General features: G+C 41.9%; 2 protein-coding genes across 4 annotated transcripts in view; one reads left to right on the forward strand and one right to left on the reverse strand.

The window, feature by feature from the left end:
• The window catches only part of orc1 (origin recognition complex, subunit 1), a 28,816-nt gene extending 15,883 nt beyond the window's left edge, over positions 1-12,933 (reverse strand). The window contains exons 1-7 of one of the 2 annotated variants that reach the window (XM_031312091.2): positions 12,550-12,933; positions 11,661-11,788; positions 10,423-10,595; positions 9,668-10,082; positions 6,643-6,892; positions 2,100-2,210; positions 1,194-1,256 (exon numbers count right to left, since the gene is read on the reverse strand). In XM_031312091.2, coding sequence (XP_031167951.2) covers positions 1,194-1,256; positions 2,100-2,210; positions 6,643-6,892; positions 9,668-10,082; positions 10,423-10,595; positions 11,661-11,788; positions 12,550-12,644 — 1,235 coding nt within the window. In that variant the 5' untranslated portion in view covers positions 12,645-12,933. The remainder of the gene's footprint in view (positions 1-1,193; positions 1,257-2,099; positions 2,211-6,642; positions 6,893-9,667; positions 10,083-10,422; positions 10,596-11,660; positions 11,789-12,549) is intronic. The other variant, XM_036006928.1, reaches the window with a different exon arrangement.
• prpf38a (pre-mRNA processing factor 38A) overlaps positions 10,655-17,500 on the forward strand; it is a 29,636-nt gene continuing 22,790 nt past the window's right edge. The window contains exons 1-2 of one of the 2 annotated variants that reach the window (XM_031312095.2): positions 15,232-15,442; positions 17,096-17,255. In XM_031312095.2, the coding sequence (XP_031167955.1) occupies positions 15,313-15,442; positions 17,096-17,255 (290 nt within the window). In that variant the 5' untranslated portion in view covers positions 15,232-15,312. Of the gene's footprint in view, positions 10,666-15,231; positions 15,443-17,095; positions 17,256-17,500 lie in introns of those variants that run through there. The other variant, XM_036006936.1, reaches the window with a different exon arrangement.

The following is a 17,500-nucleotide window of genomic DNA, read 5'->3' on the forward strand; positions in this document are numbered from 1 at the left end:
AAAAATATATGAAAAAGTAACAAAAACAGAAAAAAAAAAAAAACTCAAAAAAAATCTGAAATTCCCCCCACCAAAAAACCTAGAACCCCCCCTCCCAAAAAAAAACAAAAAAAAAAACACCTACAGTATGTATGGCGTCTGATAAACTGATATAAACATTTTTTTAAATGCGTTTAGCTGCCTGTCTGTGTCAGTTGCCTCGTTTTCTTCGGACGTGTGCGAGTGTGTGTGTGTGTGTGTGTGTGTGTGTGTGTGTGTGTGTGTGTGTGTGTGTGTGTGTGTGTGTGTGTGTGTGCGGGATTTAAAATTAAAAACAACGTGACACCCGTACTACACAGTACTTAGGGTGTGTGTGTGTGTGTGTGTGTGCGTGCGTGCGTGCGTGTGCATATGCATGTGTGTGTGTGTGTCTGTGTGTGTGTGTATGCGTGTGTGTGTGTGTGTGTGTGTGTGTGTGTGCATGTGTGTGCATGTGTGTGCATGCGTGCGTGTATGTGATTTAAAATTAAAAACGTGACACCCGTACTACACAGTACTTAGGGTGTGTGTGTTTGTATGTGTGTATGTGTGTATGTGTGTATGTGTGCGTGTGTGTGTGTGTGTGAGTGTGCGTGCACGTGATTTAAAATGAAAAACGTGACACCCGTACTACACAGTACTGTGTGTGTGTGTGTGTGTGTGTGTACCTGCGTGCGTGTGTGTGTGTGTGTGTGTGTGTGTGTGTGTGTGTGTGTGTGTGTGTGTGTGTGTGTGTGCATGCGTGCGTGCGTGCGTGTGTGTGCGTGTGCGTGTGTGTGCGTGTGTGTGTGTGTTAGGGCTGCCACCTCTGGTCTCATCGGTCGTTTTGGTCTTAGTCGACCAAGATTTCTTTAGTTGATGAGTCATTTTTTATGCTTATTTATGCTTAATTACTCATTTCCAAGAAACTTATGGGCACATTTCTGGTAAACACAAGATTTAAAGTGGTGCTTTTGCAGGATTAATTGTGGAGAAACTCAGTTTTACAGATGGTTCATTAACTACATTTATATTGTGCTTTTCTAGTCTTAACCACCTCTCAAAGAGCCCAGCTCTGTCGATTACATCAACTAATCGATTAATCGACAAAATCATATAAGTGTTAGTCGACTAAGAATTTCTTTAGTCGAGGACAGCCCTAGTGTGTGTGTGTGTGTGTGTGTGTGTGTACTTACAGCACTCCCAGGGCTGGTTCCTTCAGGGTTTTCTGTTCTTTTCTTCGAGAAGGAGTGGTAGCTCTGTTTAAAGACATGGGGGACGTCGTGGGATTACATCACTGGTTTTTTTTTTGGTTTTTTTAAGGGAACAATGAAGCCACCAACCACTGGGGATTAGTGGACTGATGCTGAATGATTGATTTCTAAGAAACGTACTACTACATCCTCAGTAAACATTAGTTAGAGTGGATTCTTTTTGGAGAAACTCCGTTTTAAAGAGCTCGACTAGTTCAGAAAACCACGAGTGGGAGCAGACTAAGAAGAGGGCAGGCCTAGTTAATCAGAAGTGACGTGTGACTGTTTACATGAAAACAACTTCCCCCGGCTGTGCAGACTCTCACCTCAAAGAAACAAAAGTTTTAACCCTCCCGTTGTCCTCGCGGTCAAATTTGACCCATTTTCAAAAAGTTTCTATAACCGGAAATTTGGGGCTTCTTTCAACCAAATTTTAAAACAAAATAACGTGGATGGTTCCCTACAACGCTCTTCACAAGTTAAATAAATGATTAGTTCACTACTTTCACTGAATTTGGGTGTTTTATTAAATTTTATAGCATGTAAAGAAAAATTGATAATGGAACGTTGAAAAAAGTAGGAACATTTTTTTCAAAAAAGTGTCGGAAAAGACGACCAAAACGTTGGAATTTTTTCTACATTTTGACCCAGAAAAAAAGTAAAAGTTGCACGGTTGACGGGGAAGACAACACAAGGGTTAAAAGAAATAAAACCACCACAAACACACACGTGTGTGACGATCTCCCGCTCTTTTTCTGTGACACACCACTGTATCGTGCTCCAGGACTCAGATTAGATTATATTATATTACAGTTCTTCCCTCCACCAGGTCTGCAGCGTGCGACTCACTTCTGCCCCCTGGCGGCCTCCTGTCTCCTCGGCGTGGCTCGTCTTCTCCTCGGCGTGCTCACCGAGCCGGTGGGTAACCGCGCCTCCGGCACATCGTCCCCCTGCTGAGGACTTCAGTCCGACAGAAGACGCACCGTCAGTCAGTACGTCTGAACAGCTCACCTCTGCTCTCAACCAGTTTAAAATATCTTAAAGGGGAACTACGCAGCTTTTTTAAGCTTAATTGACCTTAAATGAACAGCTTCGGAGTCATTGGAATGGTTATATGACTTTTTTTCGGGTTGAATGGTGGTCGTCTCGCTCCCCCCTAGCGCCTGTGAGCAGAAAAACCACCCTCGCAACTTTCAGCCGGCGACCCGCCAGCCTCCGCGTCAGGAAGTATCGCGTGATATCAGGAACCGGCTAGCTATAAGAACAAGGTAGCTGTCGGTACACGATCCGTGCTGCCTGCACGATCAAAATGTTCGCGCATGCGCAGATGATACTACTGTTTTACCGAGGATACGACACTGCACGATCTGTTCAACGTTAGCCTCCACCGGGAAGCTAACGTTAGTTTAGCTAACAGCTAATTCGGCTAACCGCTAGCTGACAGCTAGATTCAGTCTAAAATAACGTCAAAGCCCGTCTACGGAAAGCCGTTCCACTCCCTATTACGCCCCACTGTACCTACTTTGGTTGCAGTTCCACCAGAGTTCCACTGGGGGTGATCACGGTCCAGTGCAAAATGAATGGGACCCTATGGAGCTAGACGGCTAAATTTGTCTCTTTCGCCTGATTGTCGTTGAGAAATCTCAGATTTGATTGTAGTTTTTGCAAGTTCAACATGGATTATAGGTCAAAAGTTGAATGAACGAGTACTTATGCCCTTTCGATTTGTTACAGGTTGAGTCGTTGTTGCCCATAACACGCTAGCATTCTGCTAATGAATGCTGATTGGTCAGTGAAGGACAGATTACGATCGGAGATCCCGCTTGACGGCATCTGAAGCAGAACCAGAATGCCAGAGTGAATATTTCGGCGTGGTCTTTAAAACATTAGCAAACCTCTTTCTAGCACGTGTATTAACAGGGAGAGTCTAACCTGTCAGCTGTGTATTAACAGGGAGAGTCTAACCTGTCAGCTGTGTTGTCGATGCCTCGAGAGAACAAAGGAAGCGACTCAGAGCTCGCCGTAAAGCAGAATCTCTGGCCGTATATGTGTATGACGTCATTGATATTTTAAAAGGCTTTTTAGAACAAAAAAGCAACTTTAAAAAAATCTAACACCCAGCAGTGTGTATTTTCTTAGCCTCCCCTTTCAAATGCAACATTCAAATTACTAGACAAAAAATTATATCCTGAGAAAAGTGGATTTTGAGGGGTATAGCTCCATAGAGTCCCATTCATTCTGCACTGGCCTGTGAGCGCCCCCTATATGGAACTCTGGTGGAACTGCAACCAGTTCAGAAGCCGGAAGTAACGAGAGAGTGGAACTTCTTCCCTTATTAGAAATTATTTGGTTTTACCGAGGATACGACACTGCACGATCTGTTCAACGTTAGCCTCCACCGGGAAGCTAACGTTAGTTTAGCTAACAGCTAATTCGGCTAACCGCTAGCTGACAGCTAGATTCAGTCTAAAATAACGTTAACTCAAACGTAATGGGAAAAGCAGCTACAGCTAAATTAAGTCTTCACAGTAATAACAATAAAGACAAGTATTGAGTGATTGGATTTTAAATGAGCACAAGTAAAGTAGAACTGACGTAACAGCTGTTATATATGTCAACGTTATTTTCAAGTTTTATTTTGAGGGTCTTTTAAAGTTATTACATGCTGTCTCAGCTAGCTGTTAGCCAAATTAGCTGTTAGCTAAACTAACGTTAGCTTGCCTGTGGAGGCTAACGGCAGACCGCTAAAATCAGCTAGCGGTTAGCCGAATTAGCCGTTAGCTAAACTAACGTTAGCTTGCCTGTGGAGGCTAACGGCAGACCGCTACAATCAGCTAGCGGTTAGCCGAATTAGCCGTTAGCTAAACTAACGTTAGCTTGCCTGTGGAGGCTGTCGACCGGAAGCGTGGAACAGATCGTGCAGTGTCGTAAATCCTCGTACAACAGCGCATACGCGAACATTTTGCTCATGCGCAGAACGGATCGTGTACCGACAGTAGCGATGGAGTTTTTCACACTATCGTCATGGCTGAGCCGGCTAAAAAAGAAGCAGAAAGCTAGGACAGCGTTGTCGTTGGTCTTTGTAGGAAAAAAGAATAATGTTACGGACCCGGGAGAGAAGGGTAATATTCAGAGAAAAACCTCAGTGGACATGAAAAATTTAAAATCCCTCTCCTTACCAGAGTCAATATAGTGTGTAGTAACTCCTAAATAGGGCTGTCAAACGATTAATGTCTTTTAATTTCTCAGAATTTCTGCGATTAATGCAATTAAAAAAAATTAATCGCATCGTGGCGGCCCTTAATCGCATCGCGATTGACACGTTAATGCTGACAGCCGTAGTTTTTTTTACAACATTTTTCTTATATTCTCAGAAATATTACGACTGTGTCAAAACTACGGCTGCAAACTAAAGATTTTTTGCATTGTGGATTATTTCCTGGATGAATGGATGACTTGTTTGGTCTCTAAAATGTCACAAAAATTGTGAAAAATGTGGATCAGTGTTTCCCAAAAAAACGCCCAAAATGACGTCCTCAAACGTCTTGTTTTTTCCACAACTCAAAGATCTTCAGTTTCCTGTCCCAGAGGAGAGAAGAGACTAGAACAATATTCACATTTAAGAAGCTGGAATCAGGGAAGTTTTACTGTGTTTTTACACACACAAAAATGCCTCAAACCGATTACCAAAAAACGTTGGCAATTAATTTAATAGTCGACAACTAATCGATTCATCTTTGCACCTCAACAGTTGTGTTGTCTTCCCGTCGACCGCGCAACTTTTAGTTTTTCTGGGTCAAAATGTAAACTTTTTTTCAACGTTTTGGTCGTCTTTTTCGACACTTTTGTCTCATTGAAAACAAATGCACATGACCAGAGGGAGAAGATGGGGGGTGTTTACGGCGCCTGCCATATCTTTGTTCCCCTGAAAGGTCCAGCTAAACATAACGCCTCCAGCGTGAGTTTAAATGCTCCTTCAGGAGGACGGCCCAATTACCCACGCTGGTCAGACCGTCCCGCCTGCTGGGTGTCATCGAGGTCTCCCAAACATGTTTCACTGGAGGGAAATGGGCTGCGCTGCTTCGGAGTTTCTCCTCAACAAACACACACACACACACACACACACACACACACACTTTTGTGTCTTTGAACTGGTTCTGAGTTCTTCTAAAGGACAGATTTCTGATGTTTGTGTGCTCCAACTGGGATACAGATCACACAAAAACCATTGCTGTCTGTTGTTGTTGTCGTCGTTTGGATGTTCTTTGTGTTTTCTTTCTACTTTTTATTTCAATGTTCTTTTATACAGCACCTTAGTTCTTCTTTTGTACAGCTTAAGCTGTGTTTTAATGCGCCCTAGAAATAAAGTCCTTTGACTTAAAACGCTGCTTAAAAAAAAGGTACACTGTGTAGGAATGTCTCCCATCTGGCGGTGAAATTGTATTTTGCATTCAAACGAATAGCGCCCTCTAGCGCCTCGCTTTTTCAAATGCGTGTTGCAACTACGGTAGCCGTAATGTGTCACGTTGTCTTTTTAATTCCCTTTTTTGGCGACGAGGATTCCTTCTCCTGTGGCTCGGTATGATCCATAAGTAGGATCCTCCATTATGAACTAAAGGGCAGTGACAAGCACCTCTCACTGATCTCCTTCTCCGTCTCAGCTGGTTTCAGTCACGTGACGCTGGCTTGGAACGAAAACGCGTTGTGGATTAGCTTGACAGGTCGGCTAGTGCTCTAAGTCCCTCTCAGTGATTATAGAACGACATGGAAGCCTCTTTGGACTTGCCCGTCCAATGTAAATACAGATAAGAAATTCTTCGCTTACGAGGATAAGTCAGATCATTGGCAGAGGTCATTTTACACCAATGAGGAGATATTTATGAATGAAGACATTGATTTTAGCTAATAAAATACTTAACCCTTGTGCCGTCTTCCCGTCGACCACGCACATTAGTGTTTTTCTGGGTCGAAATTTTAACATTTTGTTGTTCTTTTTGACGTTTTTGTCGATTTTATTCAAAATTTTTTTTTTTGTCAATTTTTTGACGTTTTTTTTTTTTTTTTTTTTTTTTTTTTTAACAATTTCTTTGTCTCTTTTTTCCGATCTTTTTTTCCCCCACTTCTTCCTAATATTTTTTTTCACTTTTTTTTTTTTTTGTCACTTTTTCCGATTTCTTTTTTGGGTCCCTTTTTTTACGTAAAAAAAAAAAAAAAAAAAAAAAAAAAAATAATAATAATTTGTCAATTTTTTTCCTGCGTTTTTGTAGCTTTTTCCCAACATTTGTCAGTTTTTTTCAACGTTCTTTTTGTCATAGTTCTGATATAGAATTCTTTTTGTAAACGTGTGTGGGTGTGTCGACCTCTACGGCGAGCAGGGTGTGTGACCTCTGACCTGGTGGACGACAGAGGGCTGTCCGCCTCGGGGAGTTTGGCGAGGACGATGGCGGCGGGCTTCAGGGAGAAAGCGCCCGGAGCGGTGGCGGCTTGGTGGCCCTTCCTGACGGGGGCGAGGCTGTGCGTGAGGGCCAGCGCCTGCGGAGGAGAGGCCGACAGCCTCTGAGCCAACATCACCTCCGACTCCAGCTCCTCGTCCAGCAGCCGGCTCAGGACGTCCTCGCGGATCATCGACGTCTTCTCCGGACCTGACGGGACGACAAACACGCCACGGAGACATTGTTTACCGACAGAGCGGATTAAATAATCAGAGGTGAATACAGTAGTCTTTAAATTCAGACCTAATAATGAAGGAGATGGAATGGGATGGGATGGTCAAATGGGACCCATTTTCAAAAACTTTCTATATCAGAAATTTGGGTTTCTTTCAACCAAATTGTCAAAATAAATAACATTGATGGTTCCATAAAAACGCTCTTAACAAGTCAAAGAAATAGTCAGTTCACTACTTTCATTGAATTTGGGGGATTTAGTCAATTTTATAGCATATGGAGAGAAAAGAAATTCTAAAAGAATGTCGAAAAGTAGCCGGGTTGGCTCAGTGGTAGAGCAGGCGCACATGTGCTGAGAGGATTATTCCTCGACGCAGAGGTCCAGGTTTCGAGTCCGACCTGTGAGGATTTCCTGCATGTCTCCCCCCCCCACTCTCCCCTTTCTCACCTAGCTGTCCTGTCCATTAACGACGGAAAAGCCCAAAAAGAATTATCTTTTTGTCAAAAGAATCGCAGCAAAAATCCAAAAAAACGTTGGAAAAAGTGACAATTTTTTGAAAAAAAGTGACAAAAACATTTAAAATTTTGACCCAGAAAAACTAAATGTTGCACGGTCGACAACACAAGGGTTTCGACAAAATGGAGTATTATTATTTGTTTAACTCTTTCTTTTCAATAATCAGGCCTCAAAAATGGCCACAAAGTCAGATGATAGCATCTGAAACAGGACATTCTTTGTGGTTTTTTTTTAGGGCTGTCAAACGATTAATTTTTTTTTTAAATCGCGATTAATCGCTGAAGTTCTATAGTTAATCGCATATTTTATCACATGATTAAAATTCTATTATTTCGCATTTCAGAACAGTTTAAGTCCATATTAACAATGGAAAGCCATTCTTACCAGTGGGTCTTGATTGGGAATCAAATGAATGCAAAGAAAGTTACTTTATGAACTTGATTTTAAGATTTGTAATTATAAGAAAAATGTGTGAATCTGTCATTATTGCACAATTCCCCCAAGTACCTAACTAAAAAATTAAAAATCCCTCTCCTTACCAGAGTCAATATAGTGTGTAGTAACTCCTAAATAGGGCTGTCAAACGATTAATGTCTTTTAATTTCTCTGAATTTCTGCGATTAATGCGATTAATGCAATTAATAAAAATTAATCGCATCGTGGCGGCCCTTAATCGCATCGCGATTGACGCGTTAATGCTGACAGCCCTAGTTTTTTTTACAACATTTTTCTTATATTCTCAGAAATATTACGACTGTGTTAAAACTACGGCTGCAAACTAAAGATTTTTTGCATTGTGGATCATTTCCTGGATGAATGGATGACTTGTTTGGTCTCTAAAATGTCACAAAAATTTTGAAAAATGTGGATCAGTGTTTCCCAAAAAAACGCCCAAAATGACGTCCTCAAACGTCTTGTTTTTTCCACAACTCAAAGATCTTCAGTTTCCTGTCCCAGAGGAGAGAAGAGACTAGAACAATATTCACATTTAAGAAGCTGGAATCAGGGAAGTTTTACTGTGTTTTTACACAAACAAAAATGCCTCAAACCGATTACCAAAAAACGTTGGCAATTAATTTAATAGTCGACAACTAATCGATTCATCGTTGCACCTCAACAGTTGTGTTGTCTTCCCGTCGACCGCGCAACTTTTTGTTTTTCTGGGTGAAAACGTAAACTTTTTTTCAACGTTTTGGTCGTCTTTTTCGACACTTTTGTCTCGAGATGCACCGATAGACCGGCCGGTGACCAGAATTGGCCGGTTTTCACGTGCTCGGCCATGACCGGCGACCGGCAGGTCAGTCTGACATTATGGTGATTTCATGCCGGTCAACGCTACAATTAACTGACAACATAAGTTATACCAGTTACAGTTCTCAAGGACGCACGCACACACGGACGCCACAGCACGCTCTCTTTCTCCTTTCTCTCAACTTTTCCGCCGTGTGTGGTGCGTACCCGCTCGCGGTGTGAAGTGCGTGTCCGCGCTATTCTCCCACATGTAGGGAACCTGGTGAATTAACCTGCAACATGTCAGCTGTTTGGGAATTCTTCAGCGTGTGTGCAGAAGATAACAAGTTTACAACATGCAACATCTGCAAGGAGAAAGTAGGGCGTGGAGGGACGACACCAAAAACCTAAATCACATTTCTTTAGTTGGATATTGGACGTGAAAAGAAGGAAATGGTTCTAACATTGCACTTTAGATGTGTGTGAATTTTATATAGTTCTATTTTATAGTGATCCATTATCTGTTCAATTTTTTTTCTATGTTCTGTGCAAAATGTTCTATTAAAGAAAAGATAGAAAATAAATATTTGTGTGTGCTGTAAAGTGGTTAGAAAAAATGAAATCAGAATCGCCTAACATCGGTATCGGCTGGCCTAATTCAAAGAAAAAACGGAAATTGGAATCGGCCTAGAAAGTTGTAATCGGTGCATCTCTATTTTCCACTAGTGTTTTTGTCACATTTTCCAAACGTTTTTTTCTGCACATTTTGACATTTTTGTCACTTTTTTTCATCGTTCTTTTATTAAAAAATAAAATCAAATGCTATGAAATTGAATGAAGAGCGTTGTAGGAAACCATTCACGTTATGTGTTCACGTCTTTTGAAAATGTGCTTGAAAGAAACCCAACAGGAAGGTTAACGTCAGAGCGTCAGACTTTCTGTAATAAACTGCTACAACTACAAAAGAAGTTCCCGTGTGACGGACGTTTTTTAAAACTACTCACCGCTGAGCTCCAGCTTCTTGCGGACGCCGGGCGTCCTGGCCGAGGCGCTCCTCCTCTTGCTGCTCAGACATTTCGAGGCCGACTGTTTGGTGGCCGAGTGCAGCGACTCAGCCTCGGCCGCGCTGGCCTTCCTGGCGCTCATGGTGGCCCGGCTGATTTTCACTTCCCCCGCCGCGGCCCGCCGCATGATGGCGAAGTCCGGGGTGGGCAGGGCGCGCCGAGCGGGGCCTCGGGACGCCGGAGCCGCTGCAGGCGGGGAGCACGGGGGCGAGGGGGGGAGGGAGGGTTTGGGACAGGAAGGAGGAGCGAGTTCAGAGTCCAGCACTTTGAAGGTTTTGGAGTCCCAGGACAGCTTCACGTACAGGGCGTCTCTGTCGCCGTCCGGGAACGGGGCCGCTCCATCCAGGCGCTTCACCTGCGAGGGAAAGGACAGAATATTAACAGTCCCTCCAGAAAAATGTGATTATGCGATCTCATAATTCAATGCATAATCAGCCAAAGTCTGCATATTTATGCGGGGGCCGCATTTTATCAAATACGACGCACTTTCGCCGCATAAATTGCCAATTTCCACGCAAAAATTGCCAATTTCCACGCAAAAATATGCGGGGCTTGCATGATTTCATAATCCCCGCATTTTCGTTGCAAAAAACTCACACATATCTTAGCAGAAAGTTGATATCGCAATATTCAACAATGCTATCGCATGTTTTCCTCCTATCGTGCAGCCCTATTCGGATGTCACTGAAAGTCACCTGCACAGGCCTGAGGATGGACTCGGCGTCCACCTCGTCGTCACAGCTGCGGCCCTGATAGTAGAAGATCTCCTGCGGGTGGGGCTCTCTGCCCAGCAGCTTCAGCTTGCTCACAGGCACTTCAGACACACGCACAAACCACTGAACCACCGCCTTCTTCTGCCTCCCGCTCTCTGAAACACAAAGAGAGAAAAGCTGTCAGCTCAAAGTCTTTTAAAGTGCTCATATTATGCTCATTTTCAGGTTCATAATTGTATTTAGAGGTTATATCAGACTAGGTTTACATGGTTTAATTTTCAAAAAACATCATATTTTTGTTGTACTGCACATTGCTGCAGCTCCTCTTTTCACCCTGTGTTCAGGTCTCTGTTTCAGCTACAGAGTGAGACCTCTCACTGCTGTAACATCTTTGTTGGGAGTCGCACATGCTCAGTACCTAGGTAAGGACTACTAGCCAGTCAGAAGCAGAGTATGAGGGTGTGTCCTGACAGTAGCTAGGTAAGGACTACTAGCCAGTCAGAAGCAGAGTATGAGGGCGTGTCCTGACAGTAGCTAGGTAAGGACTACTAGCCAGTCAGAAGCAGAGTATGAGGGCGTGCCCTGACAGTAGCTAGGTAAGGACTACTAGCCAGTCAGAAGCAGAGTATGAGGGCGTGCCCTGACAGTAACTAGGTAAGGACTACTAGCCAGTCAGAAGCAGAGTATGAGGGCGTGCCCTGACAGTAGCTAGGTAAAGACTACTAGCCAGTCAGAAGCAGAGTATGAGGGCGTGCCCTGACAGTAGCTAGGTAAAGACTACTAGCCAGTCAGAAGCAGAGTATGAGGGCGTGCCCTGACAGTAGCTAGGTAAGGACTACTAGCCAGTCAGAAGCAGAGTATGAGGGCGTGCCCTGACAGTACCTAGGTAAGGACTACTAGCCAGTCAGAAGCAGAGTATGAGGGCGTGCCATGCTAGCAGCTAGGCGAGCATTATAACGTGTGTTCCAAAGTGACCACGTTTGTCTCTGAAGTAAAGGCTGGACTACAATAGAGCTGTTTGGAGCAGTTTGTGAACAGTGTTTTCTGTTGGAGATGGTAAATCCCTTTGGGGGGGACTTTGGGCTTTTTCACTTTGTAAACCTATAACATGTAGAAGAAAAGATACATAACACAATAAAGGAAAGGGAAAAAGCCAAAAAGCATAAAAATGAGCACTTTAAGGACAAAGTCCGGCGTGGCGTCGAGTGTTTGTGACTCACCGTCACCATACAGCCTGATGACTTTGGCCACGTAAGGGTTGTCTTCGTCCTCGCCCTCAATGAGGATGTGTTGGCCCGTGTTAATGACCGTGGTCTTTGGGAGACCCTCCACACTGATGGCCAAGGAGCTGAGAATTTACAGAGGCAGATTATTAAAGGGTAACTTTTTTCTTTCAACCTGGGCCCTATTTCCCTATGTTTTTGAGTCTAAGTGACTGATGGGAGCAACAGTTTTTGAACTTGCTCCAACAAGCTGCAATGTAATGTTAATGGTGGATTGAGAACCTTAAATTTATTATATATTATTATTCTGAGTGTCTGACAACATAGTTTTGAATATAAAACAGCCCCGAAATAACCATCGCCAAACTCGACCAGACTCCATTTAAATAAACAATAATTTTATCATCGTAAAACACACTTTATTCAAAGTCGACAGAAACAAAATAAAACTATCAAAAGCCGTCTTGGTTCATCTTTCCACTGTTCCAACAATCACCACTCTGGTTTGGTTGAAATGAACCCTTAATTCACCCATTTACATGTGGAAATACGCTGGCTCTATACACGCTAAAAGTCCTGATTATTTACATGGAGTCTGGTGGAGTTTGGTGATGGTGATTTCGGGGCTGTTTCATGTTAAACATTAATGATCTTACTCTTTAACTAAAAGGTCTATCTCTGTAGGGATCCTTTCATAATGTTGTCAGACACTTAGAATAATAATCTCAGTCTGTCAGTAACAAAAATAGCACTTTAAGTGGACAGAAATTGAAGGAGTTGCATTGCAGTATTAGTACTTTCACTGCAGTAAAGCATCATAATACTTCTTCCACCTCTGTAAAGAGTTATCCTTCTGCAAAATACAAAAACTACTAATAATACTCACCCATATTCATACGTTTTCAACTTCCTGTTGAAAGTTAAAGGCTCCCCGCGCCACTTGTACACTCTCCTGACTCTCAGCCTGGTGAAATACTTCATCCTGTTTCCTCGTTCACTGCTGCACGAGCTCGGATACAACAACGCAATCAATAATCGATACAAAAAGAAAGCCTGTGTGTGTGTGTGTGTGTGTGTGTGTGTGTGTGTCCGTTTATCAGCTTTGATTTAAAACCCGCATCGAACAAAAAGGAAGGTTTTTACAGAAACGTTCAGAACAGACAACTCACACCAACGCTGGACAACATTTCGCGCGAAAATTTCGTAGTTTCCGTTTTGTTCTTCTTCTCTAGTTGTAATGGCGGGCAAATAAGCAACGTGAAAGGCGAATGCTGCCCCCCTACGGCACCGGAGCGTATTACAACACGAGTTTACATGCTTTTTATTTATATTTATTCATTTATTCATTTATTTATTTATTTATTTATTTATTTATTTATTTATTCATGTATGTATTTATTTATTTATTTATTTATTTATTTATTTATTTATTTATTTATTTATTTATTCATGTATTTATATATGTATTTATTTAATTATTAATTTATTTAATTATTCATTTATTTATTTATTTATGTATTTATTTATTTATTTAATTATTCAATTATTCATTTATTTATTTATTTATTTATTTAATTATTCATTTATTTATTTATTTATTATTCTTATTGTATAATAGTGATACAAACAATCAAGGCACAATGTGTTTGTGCATTTGTCAAAAAAAAGTGTTGACAGCTTTGAGGTAGAGACAATATATGCAACAAAAAAAACATAAATAAAGAAAATAAAGATGCTGGGGGTCTTTTTAGTCAAGTAGGGAAGGTAAAAGTCCAGCAAATGAAAGAGTCTCTTGGCGTTTCCCTTTGTCGTGCATTGAAGAGACGTAGCAAAAAGCTTAAGCTCATTTTTCCAACCGTTGATTTGGGGTTTGACCTTTAAATACTTACACCTATGAATACAATGTTCAATTGTCAATTTTTTAGAATTTAGAATTTTCTCCTTATTGATCCCCAGTGGGGAAATTACAATTTACACTCTTTGTTAGAAATCACTACACACAGGCCTGAAATACACACACATGCTCAGGACCTATTCATGCACAAATGGAGAGATGTCAGAGTGAGTGGGCTGCCAGTGCTGGACCAGCGCCCTGAGCGGTTGGGGGGGGTACGGTGCCTTGCTCAAGAGCACCTGGCAGTGCCCTCTCCAGCTACCAATCCACACTCTGTACTTTGGTCCGTACTGGGACTTGACCGGCGACCCTCCGGTTCCCAACCCAACTCCCTACGGACTGAGCTACTGCCACCCCAAAAGCACTCGTCCCTGGGTGGGCAATTTATTTATCAATAACTGTAAAATCTTAGCCTTTTAAAATATTCCAGCTTGAATTGACATTTCAATGAGTGCAGCAGTATACCTTTAGATTGAAGCCAGCATTGAAAAGACAGCCAAAAGTCATTAATCGGTTCCCACTGAAAGAAAATATGTTCAACCATCTCAATATGGCTCTCACATAAAACACAAGAGTTACTTTCCCAGTTAAATTTCACTTGTAGGAAGTGACTCGATGGATGAGTATAATTGAATATGTTAAATGTCACTTATTTGGCTTTTGGTGGGAGAGGATAGGATAAGGATCGTTTCCTAATCATTCGTTCCACTATAGTCTTGGAGAATATAAACTTAGCACAAAAAGTAAGGAAATGTGTGCTTGGTAGATTATTTCTCTGTGGTAACAATGCTTTTTTGCAATAAATCTTATACCGTTGGAAAGCCTGAACAATTTGCCAAATCTTCTCTGCCAATGCCAAACAGCTTATTCTGCCATTCACTCGTTTGGTGTTTGGTGGATTGGATGATTGAAGTTTGAAGAAACAAGACATATTGGCAATTTAACAATTTATTCATTTCCCAACCAGTCTCCTCAGTAGCGTGAGGAAGAACCATACACAGCCACAACATCCTGGCTCCTCCCCCTCATGCTGGTCACCAGCCTGGTCACACACTGCTGTGGGATGGCATCCCATTCTTCAACCAGCAGTTCTGACCTCAACCCCATTGAACACCTGTGGGATCAGCTTGGGCGTGCTGTTGGTGCCAGAGTGACCAACACGACCGCGTTGGCTGACTTGCGACAAATGCTGGTTGAAGAATGGGATGCCATCCCACAGCAGTGCGTGACCAGGCTGGTGACCAGCATGAGGAGGTGTATGGTTCTTCCACACGCTACTGAGGCTCCTGTTTGGGAAATGAATTAATTGTTAAATTGCCAATTTACCAAACACAAATTCCCTTACTTTTTGTGCTAAGTTTATTTTATTTTCAATTGAAAGGGATAATATGTTATAGGCTACATAATACATTTCTAAGAAACTTGTTAGTGAACTGTTTACTGTTCAAACGGACACTTTCAACTCAAAGAGGCCTCATCTCCGACATAACATTTAACATTTCACTTTTTATTTAAGTTGTTCATGGCAGCGGGAATGAAATACATTTTAATAAACACATCTCAAACCAGTTATTAGTGTTAGCTTTCAACGTTTGTCATTATTTTTCAGTCCAACAGCGACACTTGCAGATTGATTCGGGGATCTTTTACTTAAAACAAAAAAACGAACCGGAAGTATAATTTAGACTGTTTCCGGCGGTGGATCGCAGGCTGCTGCTGTCTCCATGCTAGTTTAGTCTCTGATTCTTCGTTCCGATGGCAAACAGAACCGTGAAAGATGCGAACAGTATACACGGGACCAACCCGCAGTATCTGGTGGAGAAAATCATCCGGACTCGAATCTACGAGTCTAAATACTGGAAGGAGGAGTGCTTCGGTCTGACCGGTGAGTAGCATGTTAGCATGTTAGCCAGCGAGCTAACGTTAGCCTCCTGTCGGCTAACAACGCTAATCCTCAACCCGCAGATTTCACCCCTCTGTTCTCTATTTAAAGTAACTAAATTCACATTAAATGTGTAGCCGAATTTTGTTCCTAATGTTTATGGAACCATATATGTCACTTGCGTGTAGCTTGAGTTTAGTTTTCCTCTAAATCTGTTAAAAATAGTGAAAACACCAAGCGTGCTAAAGCTAATTACGTTACCGCAGGCCAAAGTTAGCTCTCGTAACTGTTTATTTTATCTAAAATCCCAAAGGTATTCACCCTGTAACAGTGTGAGACAAATTAGTGCTGCAGCTAACTATTTTCATTATTGATTAAACTGCTGATCGGATCCTTTACTGCAGTAAAAGTACTAATACCACACTGAAAATACTCCAAAGAAAAGGTCCTGCATTCACAACTTTTAACTAAGTAAAATGATTTATTTTCAGCGTTATGACGATGCGTTTTCCAGCTGATCAAATATGCTTTTTAAAGACTCTATTTAGCTTAAGAAGTAGGAGAATAAAGACATAAAGGAATATCCTTCAGTTCATCCCAAACATTTAACATCAACACATCTGGAGATACGTGGTTTTCACTGACTGGACAGGAAGGGGAAGAAAAACTGTCATCTGGAAAGTTACTAAAGCTGTCAGACAAATGTAGTGGAGTAAAAAGTACAATATCTCCTGAGATGTAGTAAAATATAAAGTTACATGAAAGGAAAATACTACAGTTTGTTATATTCAACCACTTTGCATACTTTTGTGTACATTTGTTCTGGGTCGTTTCTCTTGTTACAATGAAGGGAAACATTAATGCTGCAGATAACAGTGTTTCCTCCATGTTGATTTTGTAGTGGCGGCCTGCCATGGCAAAATTTCTGCCGCCACGGTATCAGAAATAGGGCAGACGCACAATGTAGTCGCGGTCGCCTTTTAAATGATCCTGCCGATAGAATACACCCCCCCTCGTTGGCTGCCACTCACATTGCAGTTTAACAACAAGTAGAACTATTCAGAGGTTATTGGACCCGTCCAGTTTAACAAGTAGAACTATTCAGAGGTTATTGGACCCGTCCAGTTTAACAACTAGTAGAACTATTCAGAGGTTATTGGACCCGTCCAGTTTAACAAGTAGAACTATTCAGAGGTTATTGGACCCGTCCAGTTTAACAACTAGTAGAACTATTCAGAGGTTATTGGACCCGTCCAGTTTAACAAGTAGAACTATTCAGAGGTTATTAGACCCGTCCAGTTTAACAACTAGTAGAACTATTCAGAGGTTATTGGACCCGTCCAGTTTAACAAGTAGAACTATTCAGAGGTTATTGGACCCGTCCAGTTTAACAACAAGTAGAACTATTCAGAGGTTATTGGACCCGTCCAGTTTAACAACTAGTAGAACTATTCAGAGGTTATTGGACCCGTCCAGTTTAACAACAAGTAGGACTATTCAGAGGTTATTGGACCTTCCCCCACTGCTAAAAAATCCTAAAGGAAACGCATAATAGCCTGTATCTTCATGACAACGGTGTGTTTTTGTCCTTTTCTTTTCTTACAATGACGTTGTTGATGACGTGTTTGCGTGTTGTTGTTGTTGATTGATCCACAGCGGAGCTGGTTGTTGACAAAGCCATGGAGTTGAAGTTTGTCGGGGGAGTTTTTGGGGGAAACATCAAGCCCACCCCCTTCCTCTGCCTCACTCTGAAGATGCTGCAGATTCAACCCGAAAAAGACATCATCGTCGAGTTCATAAAAAACGAGGATTTCAAGTGAGTTTCAATCTATTGAGAGAATAAAGTGAACACCTGGGCTTCCCCTCCTCAAACAAACACGAAGAAATAACAAAAATACACTCAGTAAAAACAACAAAAACTCAGAATCAAACAGCCACCGAGGCACCGAAGAAATAAATCTTACGCAGGGACAGATGTCCCAAAACGCCATCTTTTCACCAGGACAATGTACGTTTTCATTCCCTCCGTAAGATTAATTCCTTCTGTGTCTCAGTAGCTGT

The sequence above is a fragment of the Sander lucioperca genome, chromosome 11 (genome assembly GCF_008315115.2).
Source record: "Sander lucioperca isolate FBNREF2018 chromosome 11, SLUC_FBN_1.2, whole genome shotgun sequence".
NCBI classification, from domain to species: Eukaryota; Metazoa; Chordata; class Actinopteri; order Perciformes; family Percidae; genus Sander; species Sander lucioperca.